The 13,272-nt window shown below is 38.8% G+C and overlaps 1 protein-coding gene across 1 annotated transcript in view; it reads left to right on the top strand.

Moving 5' to 3' along the window:
* The window catches only part of USH2A (usherin), a 548,586-nt gene that overhangs the window by 96,992 nt on the left and 438,322 nt on the right, over positions 1 to 13,272 (top strand). Inside the window, exons 13-14 of the mRNA XM_034764482.1 lie at positions 5,581 to 5,764; positions 12,060 to 12,223. Coding sequence (XP_034620373.1) covers positions 5,581 to 5,764; positions 12,060 to 12,223 — 348 coding nt within the window. The remainder of the gene's footprint in view (positions 1 to 5,580; positions 5,765 to 12,059; positions 12,224 to 13,272) is intronic.

Raw genomic sequence — 13,272 nt, 5'->3', positions numbered from 1 at the left:
TGCAAATTACAGCAACGTAAGCACTGTCCTCACTGACATTATGTCAGTGGGAGAATGTCTCCCTCTGACATAACATCAGTGAGGATAGTGCTTACGTTGCTGTAATTTGACATAGCTTCCACCTCTTGCCAACAGGAGAACTTTCTCATGTCAGCATAGAGCGTCTTCACTGGATGCATCAGAGCAGCTGCACCAATGTTGCGCTTCTAATGTAGACTAGCCCTCAGACTTTGACTTGAGATAAAATTTTCAGCCGTGCCAATGACACATTTTCAAAAGTGCCTAAGTAACTTTAGGAGCCTCTCTTACATTTGAAAGGGGACTTCAGTCCTAAGTCACTGGAACTAGACACTTCAGCTAGTTTGGAGAAAACTGACTATAAATCCCAAGCAGCCATTTCTTAAAGCCTCTCCTCAAAACTACTGTTTCTGGTTAGCAACAGATGGATGAATGCCATGAGATGCTACACAAGACTACTAGGAGACTAATGAATTCTGCATACTACAAATGTTTTGGGCAATTAGTGGGCTGTTACAGTTTCTCAAGACTAGATATCAGGGAACATTGGATAGAGAGAACCTCCTGATGCAAGGTAGGACTGAAAGGGGATGATGCAATTCACTGGACTAGAGGTCCCGCAGCTGTTGATATGTTGAGGGATTTAAAAAAAAAAAAAAAAAACTTCCTTCATTATTGTATTTTTTTCCTCATTCTTTGTCCCTTCCTTTCCCATCTCCCCATCCCACAATTAATAGTCATTGCATTAGTGGAAGGGAGAGCATCTCAGTGAGATCCCTTCCTACCTTGCCATTGCAACTGACGAGCATATACAGTGTGCCATGGTTAGGTGCTGCCACTAGTAGCACAGACAGGGATCTATTCTGCTCCCGCTGTGCGGTGAAGCAAAATACTCACACAGTATGCTGCCTTTGTCACTAGCAAGGAATTCTGGTCTGACTGTCAGGATTTCTGTTGCATTCCTATTCTCTTGCCATGCTGGCCAGGACAGTGCTTAGCCCAACATGTGCAATATCAGTTTGCAATTTGATGCCTCTTCTGTCTTGTTTTTTGATGATCTAGGACTACATTTTTCAAAAATGACTTCTGGGTGCCCATATTGAAGCACTTCAAATGGTCCTAATTTTCAGAGAGCAGGCACTGACCACTTTCTTAAAATCAGCCTCCCCTACCTGTCTCTAATTGGGTATCCAGAAACACAGGCGCCCAAAACTGAAAGTCACTTTTGAAGATTTAGGCCTTACTGTGTATATTCAGAAGAAAAAAAAATCTTTTTCAAATAGTCCTGTTTATGAATCAATTTTTTTCGTCCATTCCCCCACCTCCTAGATTTACATTCTTGTTTTTAAAATACTTTTAAAAAAGAAAATCTGATGCTTTGAGGGACTTTGAAATGTCACCATGGTAAAAAGTTTATAAATGATTTATAACAGAGATATAGTGCCAGATCCTTACCTGCTCTAAATTGGCATAGCTTTATTGACTTCCAGATTTAGGATCTGGCCCTAAAATGGTAACCTTAACTATAGCGTTTGTAGCTGCAACAATTATAATAAAAGATGTTCCTATGAGCAAGTCAGCTCAATTGAGATTCATTATAATACTTTAGACTTACTCATTTATCTGTTTCTGTCCTTTGTTACTTGTCAATTTTATGCTAATTCACTAGTGGATATGGGTCTGTCTTTTTCTCGATTGCACTAGGGTCTACCTAATATTAATGTTTAGTACTTTCTCAGCAGATTATAAATCAGATACCTACCGAGGTGCGCTGACCTTTTGCATGAGGTCTAGGGTTAAACTTGTTTCCTATCTTCCAGCTATACTCTTGCAGTTGAGTTGTTCATTGTGCTCGAGAGTGACATTGCTGGGAAATGGCTCCTCTATTTATGTACAGGACAGGTACTATACTGTACACGCAACTGCAGTATGAGATAATACATGCTGCCTCACTAATAACTTCAAGATATTCAGTCTCCGTGATGGCTCAGTTCTGGGCCTCTCTGGAATAAAGTGCCAACAGTATCGTTGTTTTATGATGCGAATGTGTGTTAACTGGAGACTGATATCACTTGACTGTCCACTTGAGATTTATCTCACTGAGGACCAGAAGCTAAACTTGAACAAAGACTTGAGCAGTAAAATTCTAATGTTTTCAATTTGTTTAGTTCTTTTGCTATTTTGGATATGAGCTCACAGCACAACATTGCTGCAAAGAAAGACAATTCCACCCTGGGGGTGTATATATAAAGGTATCACTTGTAAGACAAAGGAAATAATGCCTTGGTTAGATAGCACATTACAATGCAATTTTGGGCCCTTCATTATAGAACAGGACATCAGAAAGTTAGAGGGAGAGTTAATGGACAACTAAAAAAGATTCAGCAACTGAAGAACATGACTAAAGAAGAGAAGCTTACTGAACTTTATATAATCAGGGAGGAAAAGTGACTAAGAGGTCTATGAGAATGCTGCAAGAGTGTATGAGAGGAGGGGAAATTCTTCTCAGTCATTGTGAGTCATACCATAAGGAATAATAGAAAAATGTTGACAAAGGGATGCCCCCTCCCACCCAAATATTCTATTTTTGTAAAGCACTTTGAGATGTATGGATGAAAAGTGCTATATAGGGTTAGGTGGCATTCTTATATTAGAACTGGCTTTATTTAATGGTTGGGGCGAGGGGTAAACATTGTGGTGACATGCAATTAAAGTAGATATGTCAGGACTAGAGAAGAACTCCAGGAAGACACCACAAAGCAAAGAGAACGGGCAGCATAATAGATGAAATTCATTGTTGGCAAGTGCCAAGTAATGCATATAGGAAGAAATAATTTGAACTACTCATACACACTACTAGATTCTAAATTAACTATTATCACTCAGAGAAAAAGGCCGGGGCAACTTAAACGTGAACCTCTGCTAAATGCACAGTGGGGCAACCCACTCCCTGCTAAAATAACGTTAGCGTGTATAAGAAATGAGAGAGGAAATAATGTTATGCTTATAAGAAGCATATGGAATCTTTTTCAGGGAAAAAGGAAATACACTGTATTTATTGAAGATACAACAATTAGCATCTTCATTCAAGCACATACATACACATACATCTCCTCTGTCCTGCCAGTCGATGTTATAGTTACCAGTCCAGAGTCCGGATCAATCTAGTGGCCAGCTAGGTTGATCACGGGTAGGTAGGAGATGGGTTCCGTCGGTCATGACACGATGCTCTGGGGAAGTCTTGGCAAGACCAACCCAAAGTTTCATGGCAAGGCACCCTGTTTATGTAGTGATTAATTTTTTATTGGGACCAGTGAGTTTTGCACCATCATACTGTAATTAATTGTTGCTTGATGAGTGCTTGTTTTTTTAGATTGTTTAATTTTTTTAGGGCGTTACCCCATGCTGGTTTTGATCAGAGCTATCTTGTTCCCATTGATAGGTGCCTGTCTTATTTTTAGAGTTGTTAATTTGCCCTTTTTTGACATTTTAATAGGGGCGTGTTGTAATCTTCTGGCGCCCTTGCGTCTGTCCTCGGTTCCTCCCTAGAACATTTGGTCTGGTAATGGCATTTACACTTATTTTCTAACACACCAATTCCTCATTCACACACAAAATAGAATTGATTTACACAGAGGAACATCAAATTGCAATGCAAGAGAAAAACAAGCATTGCATTCTTTTACTTATTTTAAAATGCTAAACCTACAACAAAGTGGTGGCCCTAAAAGGTCTGTTACTGCCTTGAAATCAGCTCAGACACAGATTCCGGCTGATGCATTTCTACCAATGGCCTATTAGACCATTCCTTTCTGCTATTCAAAAAGGGTGGCTGGCAGGATATGATTAAATCATACACCAATACATTTAATGCATGCTACATTGTTATTCTTTATTTTTATACTAAATTATATCAAATACAAACATAAAATCCTACTACTACATGTGTGGTACTACTTTACTTGAGTTCAGTATTCAGCTCTGGTCCATGTCAAAAAGATTTAGTAGGAATAAGAGATTCAGATGTGGGTGACGAAAATGATTAGAGATCTGGATAGACTTTTATATAAGGAGATATTGATAAGAGGACATGGTAGAGGTATACCACAGAACGAGTGAGGAAGTGGGGGTCAACCGGATGCTTCTCTATATCCTTTTCCATAATATAAGAACAAGGGGATGGGGGACAAAACTGAAAGCAACCCTTTTAAAATAGAGAAAAGAAAACTTTTTACACAAAAATGAATCAACCTGTTGAACTCATTGTCTGACAGTACTGAAAGAAGGACAGGAGACATTTAATATGGGTTTAATCAGGCCACAACTTTATTATTAGATGTCTGGGACTACCTGGCAGATAAAAGTGTACAATGCAGGCAACCCCCTGTTTATTCTGTAATTACCCTGGGGGGCTTCCACCAGCTCCCCCTCTTTTTCCATCCAGGTCCCTCCAGCAAATTCATTGCTGGGACTTTGCCATCCACCTCCCCACCCCCCCTTATAGGAGGGTTAAGAATGGGGGGGGGTTTGGCTCCCTGCCATACCAATCATAGGAGTCCCGTCCCCCCCACACACACACACACATTCGTTTCTTTAACTGACACCTTTTTAAGTCCTTTTCCAAGCCATTTATCTGGTCACTCTATAACTTTCCTATGGACATCCACCCTACACTTAAATAATGAGTTGCGACATATAGCCTATCGCCCTTCATGCCATGCATGAACAAAGCCCTTCCTGAACCTGCTGTGGAGAAGGCGAAAAAATCCCAACTGCACCCAGGCCTTTTTTGCAGCCGTTTTCATTTTCCACTTCCCGCAGCCATAAAGCACTTTTCCCTTCATTCGGCCGGCCAGCCAGCCAAATACCCTCTACTTAAAGGTGCAGTCATTGCCACAAAGTGCAGAGGTTAGTAGAGGTAAAAAATAAAGTATTTAGATATTTATATGGATAATAGGAACATTGGCCACACAATGTTAAATAGGATGGTTTTGGGGCATAAACCTACCACTTACCTAGAAGATTTTAGAAAGGAACTTTTCCAGTGAGGACATATCATTTTCTTGTATTTCCTTTGGAAGTGACTGGTACCGGTATTATGAGAGACTAGATCCTGGACTAGATGAACCACAGCTCTGATCTTGCATGGCGTTATGTGCATGTTCCTGCAGTCTGTGTTGCATTCATTAGTGCCTCCCATGCAGTGGGATCTTTGCTTCCCCCACTGCCTGATACCTGTGGGACTGTTGTCCTGTTTTTTTCTCCTGCTCTGCCTAAGAAGATGATTTGCAGGATTCAGAATAGAAAATCAGAGTTGGCAAGCAGAGAATAGATAACAGCTTCAGAAAATGCCATTGAATGGGCTTAGACACCCTGCTCCACAAAATGACTGCATAGATTTGTAGGTGTTGGGGTGTGTATATGAACTAGTTTTGTTAGGTGGTAGTGGGTATATTATTAAATTGCTAAATATGAATGCACAAAATTATATTCTTCTGTTTGTATTGCTTTTTCTGCAAGTTTGTTAAAATGTGTATTTGTTCACCAATTTATCTTTGCTAGGTTATTACATATCTCCATTCCGTGCTTCTGGCTGCTTGCCTTGTTTATGCCACATAACTGGTTCAGTGAATCAGGTCTGTAATAGTCTAACTGGCCAATGTGTTTGCCAAGATGCTTCCGTAACTGGACAGAGATGTGACCGCTGCAGAGAACTTTATTTTGGATTTGATTCTGATTCAGGGAGGTAAGTATTTGTTTTGTTCGTTTGTTTTTATAAATACAGTTTATTTCAAATTTCTTCTTCATATTTCCTCACACCAACTAACTTTAATATCTTTAATAACAATAAAAAAAAGGCCATCTATTGAAAACAGTCTTCCACTGAAATTTGTACACATGTCCAGATTTACACAGGACCCACACCCACTGAAGTCAATGGAAGTTTTGCCATTGACTTCAGTGGAAGCATAATTAAAACCTTATAAGCTATGTCTCATGTTTATAATGGTTTGGGGATTGTCTTATTACTGTTATTCTATATCTGAAATAATCAACTATTCAGGTATTTGGTGTGATACTTGGAAAAAAGTTTACATGCTGTTCTTATCAATAATTAACACTGGGTGGGAAAATTTCAGTGAAAATGAAATTTCACCGGAGAAGGGTGGCAATTTTCTATTAACAATAACAGAAAATGTAAAATTTGCACAGAATGGATTCATCTAATGACAGACTTTTCTATTTCCAAAATCTGTAGTCCTAGAGGAGTGGATTGTCTCTATTAGCACCCTAATTTTCTGGTGCAGGGAAAATTTTGTATCTAATGTAGCCTAGAGTCTTTATGTACAGTAAAATAGTGTGAATATACTTCCTTGAATGTCTGAGGTACATCAGTAGGTGATGTATTGTTATTCTGTCTATTGCTCTATCTTTCTCTTGCAGCTTCTTCTTTTGCTTGTCTAATCCCCACAATCTCAATTTCCTTTTTACATGTTGTCCAATAAGATTTCACAGGCACTCATATTATCACATTTTCCTGCAGACCATATGATTGTAAAGTATTTTGCTACATTTAATATTTATATTTAAAAAAAATAGACTTAAATGAAAGTGATATGAAATCCCCATATTAGCCTTGAGTGAAAAGGGGAATAAATATATCCTGATCCTAGAACGTGAGTGTATATGTCTTCCTGAGTGTACTTGACATTGTAGATTTTTTCACTTTAACTTTTATATTATTGTTATCATTAGGCAGGGGATTTTTTTTAGTGTTGCAGGTCATAGAAGTATCTGTTAATGGCAGTCTTGGAATCTGTAAGAATGGGGATTTTCTGTTTCACTTCCTGTCACTCTTGATGGTAAGGGATAAAAATAATGTAATTTTAAGTTTCCTTCTAAATTCATCTTCCTTATTCTTTAGTTTGAAATAGGATTTGACTTTGAGTTCCAAACAGGATGTGAAAAGGTTCACAATTTCTGTCTTGTAAGCAATGCCTTTTGTGCACAAGAGATGGGCTCAAACCACCAAATTCATATCTGAATCCATATCTCAAAGAACTTAATCTGAGAATGTCTGGATCCCAGAGTTTTGGTTACTACTATCCTAAAGGTTCTTTCTTACAAAACCGGGATTTGAATCCAGACTGAGCTTAAATACTCTACCTCTCTTTTTTTGCTTCCATAAATTGTCAATCAATTATATATTAGGCAAAAGACAATGTACGCTGTTGACTTGTGCCACCAATGGGTAGGCTTCTGTTTTGTTCTCCTCAAGTTCTGATACCACACTCTTCATGGTAATATTTGTGTGCCTTCCTTGCAGTAGTGCATTAAGTAAAGACTCTCGTGTTTGTTTGGCTTCATGTTTGGTAATATCCTCTTGGCTATTTATAATTATACAGTTCTGTTGTTAACGGTGACAGAGTTAGACAATGCCAGTGTCATAGTTATGACCAGGAATATGGATTTAATCTCCCATTGACGCAAGCATTTATTATCTGACTTTATTAGAAATCCATTTAAGATTCTTCTTCTTAATCCCACGAGGCCTCCATTTTACCTCACAACAAAGAATTCTAGCGTTGGGCTTTTTGGTAATTTACAGTGGAATGCTTATCCTTTGTGCAGGGGTAGTGGAACCAGGAGGGCTAGGAGGGCTAGCACCCCTGTAATGGAAATATTGTGGGGGCTTCACCCAGGGCCGGCTCTAGGCACCATTTTCCCAAGCATGTGCTTTTGAAGGGGTGGCACTCTGGCCTTTTTTTTTTTTTGCTGCGGTGGCGGCACTCCGACTTTTTATTTTTTTTTACTTGGGGCGGCAAAAAACCTGGAGCCGGCCCTGGCTTCACCTCTGTGTAAACTCCTGCATGCCCCAGGGGGATGGGTGGGGCAAGGAGTGGAACCCAGTTGGGCTGGAATAGTCTGGGAGCAGGTAGGAAACCCAGGGACCCTCTTTCTCAACCTGGAGCTGGTTGGTGCCCCCCAGCCCCGAATCTCAGTACTTCCCTTCACTCCCCCTCCTATCCCTTCAGACACACTTCTTCACAGGGAGCATCTCCCTGCCCCCCATGTGTAGAGCCAAAGTAATCCGTTTTATATGGGGAACGCAGAGAAAGGGAAGTACAGAATCCCATACCAAGCTTAGATCCAGGCAACGGAACATCTACAGAAAGTCTGTGGCTGCCGCTGTGCACCCAGCTATACTTGAGGCCAGTAGACCAAAAGAGTTCGTGGACCTATATCAGCTATGCCTGGGACTCCCATAATCCCTGAACAGGCCTATGGAGAGAGCCACCATAGAGCTTGGCTTTGTATTGTCTGGGAGATCTGGATCCTCCTGTGTAGTAGATCCATGATGGTTCCACTATATGTTGGGTTATGTTCCTTCTCCTCTTCAGAAGGGTTTCTCTATTAAAAGTGATCATCTGTAGCCATATTTGCCTATCTGTTTTCATTCAGTTTTTGCAAATTTTAAGACTTCTTTTAAAAAGGAGCGATTTGCCATTTTTTTTTTGCAAATACCACACTGATTTAAGCATTCTCTGTCCCTTTCTAGAAATTTTGGGATTACAAAACCAATCAAGCAAAGAATACTAGCCACCCATAATCTAAACGCCAGAGCTGTGTTGACTTCTGACATTTTTCTGTTGCTATTCTGTGATATGCAGAAACAGTCATGAGGCCTTAAAATTCCACCAACCTTGCAGGAACATGGAGTATTATTCAGTGGAATTCAGCTTGCAAAGTAGAAAATTCCCTGCAGGGTAGGAGAAATTTTAGACTCCAGGATTTTACAGTGATTCAAACAGAACCCCTAATGGTCATGAACATTGGTGGAGATTAGATAAGCCTTACTTCTGTATTGTTTACTGTAATGAACTGGTCAATGAACATTACAAATTGTTTATCTATATATATCTCTTGACAGATTACTGTTTATGAAATCCACTTAGCAAGTGAGGTTTTCCCATAAGGATGAAAAATTAAGATTTTAAACAGATTGCTGGAGAGGCTCTAACTGCACCTAGAGAGTCAATGTAATAAAGGTTTCTCTATATTAATATTACAAAAACCATTTATCTTTGCAAAATCAATATTGCAATTCATCTTGGCTTGGTATTTCTCTTTCCATGTTTTAAGTCTTTTTTCTTTGATTATGTGTAATTCTGTTTTAATAAATGTGAAATATGTTTGATTTAAAATGTCTTGGGAAGGTAGCGTTTAAAAAATAACATAAGCTTCTAATTTATGTTATTAACAGTCCTCCAGAATGTTGAAAATATTGCTTGTGTGGCTGGAAAGTTTCAAGGAATGTTTGTTTATTTACCATAAAAGTCCTTAGTGGCATAAAAATATTGACTTCACAAATGTACAGTAAACTTTTAAAATAACAAAATGTATTGATTTCACTATTTAGAATACTAATGAAGACTCTGATCTTGGAAATAACTGTGAGTAGTCCCATTGAAGTCAATAGGACAACTCATACATTAGTGTTTACAGGATCGGGGCCTACGTTAATAAAGTTAAACAGATATTTCTATATGTTGGCTAGAAGACAAAATAAGTACTTCAGGCAAAAAACAAAACACACACACATACACAGAAAACTGTAAGGGACTGTAAATGTACTGTATCTAAAACTAATTTGATTGTTTCATGAGTGAATGATAATGAAAACTGAAATACTCAGGGGACCCTTATTCATGACAGGTCCAATAATATACAATAGTACAGTACTAAGAGAAGTCTCTCATTATTTATGTACTGAGACACTTGCATTAAAAGGCCCCACAAACTATACACACTAAATAGCAGCAGGTAATGAAATTATGAAATAATAAAATAGAATTATTTTCCTATCAATACACTATCTTATTGTTTATCTCTAACTAAACCATGACATTTAAATAGTCTAAACAAAACCTCTTTTTGAAGGGGGATTTGGATGCACTGTCTACAGATGAAAGGACTTAATACAGTTGTTTGAAAAAATTGCCCTTTTCTCTTGACTATAAAAGAGAGCAAACTACAGTATAGTGGCTTCCAGGAGAGAATGTATTTTATTTATTCCCAAAGCGATATTAGTCCATAAAACAAATTTGCAGCTTATTTTGCAGCTTTAGCTTTTATCAGCCTTTTTAAGGGTGTTGAATGATTACTCAGGAGATCACACAGCAAGAGTTGCAGTGGAGTAAAAGAACTCTAACAAACAGAGCTCTGCGATGGGCAAAAAAATGTATGTGAATAGTTCTCTTAAACTTGTTTAAAAATCTGTCACATTTAATGTCTATTTCACTGATTATTGACCTGGATCTTAGTACTCCAATGTGAAAAAAGTTGTTTTTTTCCCCTTTGCTTTTATCATCCTAAAGTGTAGATGAACTCAGCATTATTTGACCTACAGGTGTGTCTGAGAGAGGGAATAAAGAAAAGAGAAGTGGAAATATGGGGCAGAATCTTGAATAGGATGCATTCACTTTATATTGCACAACCAGTGAGATCTGGCCACAGAGCCAGTGTAACCAGTCAGGGGAGGATCAGCTTAAGTGTAGGAAACCTTCCCAGGCTAGCACAGGTGTCCTACCAGAACAAAGGAAACATAACTGAATCTTCCATGTAGCCTTCAAGTCCCTGACTGTTATTTAATTGTCCTCTCGCGACTGTTGGCACCTGGTGTAATTTAGAGCTGCCTTCAGGCTGCTCTCATTTATGCCAGAGGACAGGACCGTTGCACAGCCAGTTCAGGTTTAGGTGAGTGCAACTGAGTTTCACAATACTTTTGTGGCTCCCCTTCCTGATTTGTACTGTATGGTAATGACTTGCAGACAGGGATTTGGCCCATGATTTTTTAAACATTTGTTCTGTCCATTGAGGTACAAATGTGAGGTTAGAAAATTAGAGCAGAAAAGTTAATTGTGGTTTATTTGCTATATTGAGGTGGTGGCATGACTCAGAGAATTGGCAATGTGTTGTAAGTTGTTCACTCAAAGACAAACCATTGTCTGTTACATGGATAAGTCCATTATTGAGAATCACAGACCTTATATTTTTAACTGATTTTGGTAGCGATGATATAATTCGGTGCCATTGGGGGAAAATATATATCAATTGCGAAAACCCTTGTTTAGCAGGCTTTTCAAATATATACTGTGGAGAGGAGCAAATTCCATTTTTAATTATGGTCCATGAGCCAGCATATAGATTTAGGATCAAATATCTCAATCCACTGAGGATATTTCACTGATGCCAATGAGAGGTTTGCACAAAGGAGGAAAGTTAGCATGTGGACCTTTGTGTAGTAGTTAAACTTTTTAATTATTATAATTTATTTAAGTAACTTATTGTCAATTTTAGTATCACATAGTGGGGGAAATGTGCTCCCCATTATGACCAGTGGTATTTCTGACCTTTCTCTTCCCACTCTATCCTCTTTTCTGTTTTTCTCCTTCTTCCCAGTCTTTGGATCTTTCCTCTTTTATTTATTTTGCATTTGCATTCCTATCTATTGCCTCTGTGGGCAAGAAACTTTTTTCTTTGATGAAAGCTTAGAATCTTCAGGATCTGAATATATCCTGAAGATCTCTCTCATACATAAAGCAGGCCAGATAAATATTTTGACTTCAGTTGCACTATTTTTGTGAGTAAGGAATATTTTGTGTGAATAAGGGTTATAGGATTGGACCAATAATAGGTTTATTAATCAGTACTGTGATGCATGCACTCTGTGTACGGATCAATTCTATATTAACACGTTTTTAAATCTAAACCATTTTCTTTATCCAATTTAGCATAAATTTCATCTAATGCTCAGATTTCAAATGCTTATTCTGAGTATTTATTAAAACAGTATGAAATAGATAACTTGCAAAATTTTAAGCTGCATTTTATTTTTTTACTGCACCTCTGTCCACTAAGCTGTTTAATTATAATTCTGAATTATGTAAGACAAAAGAAGCCACTAAATAAAACCCTACTGTGTCTAACTGAAGTGTTAATGTGCTTTGATTACTTTCTCGGTTTGTTTTTGTTTATAGATGTCAGCATTGTAATTGTCATCCTTCAGGAGTCATTAATGGGACTTGTCATCCTGTTACTGGACAATGTGTTTGTAAACAATTTGTAACTGGCTTGAAATGTGACAACTGTGTTCCCAATGCTAGTAATTTGGACGTCCACAACCTATTTGGCTGCAGTAAAAGTAAGTGGATGTTGGTCTTAAAAGCATGTCTTTCAAATTAATGGCTTTTAGTGTTAACTTAGATCTGTAATACTAAAAGTGGATTTTTTTTCATATTCCTTCTTTTTTATAGCTATCTTAGGAGATCCTTCTGGAAAGATTTAGGTAGAGTACTTCATAGAGCTTTGTGCCACACACAGAGCTTGAACTCAAGTTGCTGAGCACCCTCAGCCCCCATTGGCTTCAGGATCAGGCTCATAGTGAAACTTTGCTTGCCACCTCATGGGGCCTCCATCCATCACTATGGGAGACAATCTAACATAACATATGACAGGTCATCATAAACTGACTTGCGTAGAGTGGGCTAAAGCTATATTGACAATTGAGTGAGATATTGAAAAGAAACACGTTGCTACTGAGCACCTGCACTGCGGCAACTGCAGTGAGTCTGAAGTACAGGGATAGCAAGGCATCAGGCTTTATGTGATTCCGAATTAGTCAAAATGATACTTTCAAATTTTGTTTTTCTGTGGCTTATCTCTATGCTGGCCTCGGTGCTTGGCTATAGTAACAATTGCATTATTGATATCAATGGTCAAGCTGCATCACTGGGAAATTTTAAGAAAAAAGTCTAGTGTAGAAAAGGATTAAATTTTTCAAAATCTCTTAAGTGATTTAAGAACAGGGCCCTCTGTTGCTTTTTACAGATTCAGACTAACACAGCTACCCCTCTGATACTTAAGTGATTTAGGCTCTTAAAACATTTTTGAAAATGGGGACTTAGACGCCTAAGTGTCAATGAAAATCAGTAGGACTTATGGTCATTGCTGATCAATCTGTTTATCTAGTTTGTCTAGACCAGGGGTCAGTAACCTACGGCACGTGTGCCAAACACGGCATGCGAGCCGATTTTGAATGGCACGCTGTCTGCCCGGTGAGAGGAGGAGGAGGTGCGGAGGGGCCGGAAAGTGCCACGGTGGGGGAAGAAGCGGGGGAGGGCGGGAGCTTGGCTGCCGCAGGACCAAGCTTCTGCCTCCTGCCCCTGCAGGGGAGAGTGGTGGGCGGGGGGG

Source organism: Trachemys scripta, chromosome 3 (assembly GCF_013100865.1).
Source record: "Trachemys scripta elegans isolate TJP31775 chromosome 3, CAS_Tse_1.0, whole genome shotgun sequence".
Taxonomy (NCBI): Eukaryota; Metazoa; Chordata; order Testudines; family Emydidae; genus Trachemys; species Trachemys scripta.
Note: the sequence above shows the minus strand (reverse complement) of the source record. Positions and strands in the feature narration are given on the sequence as shown.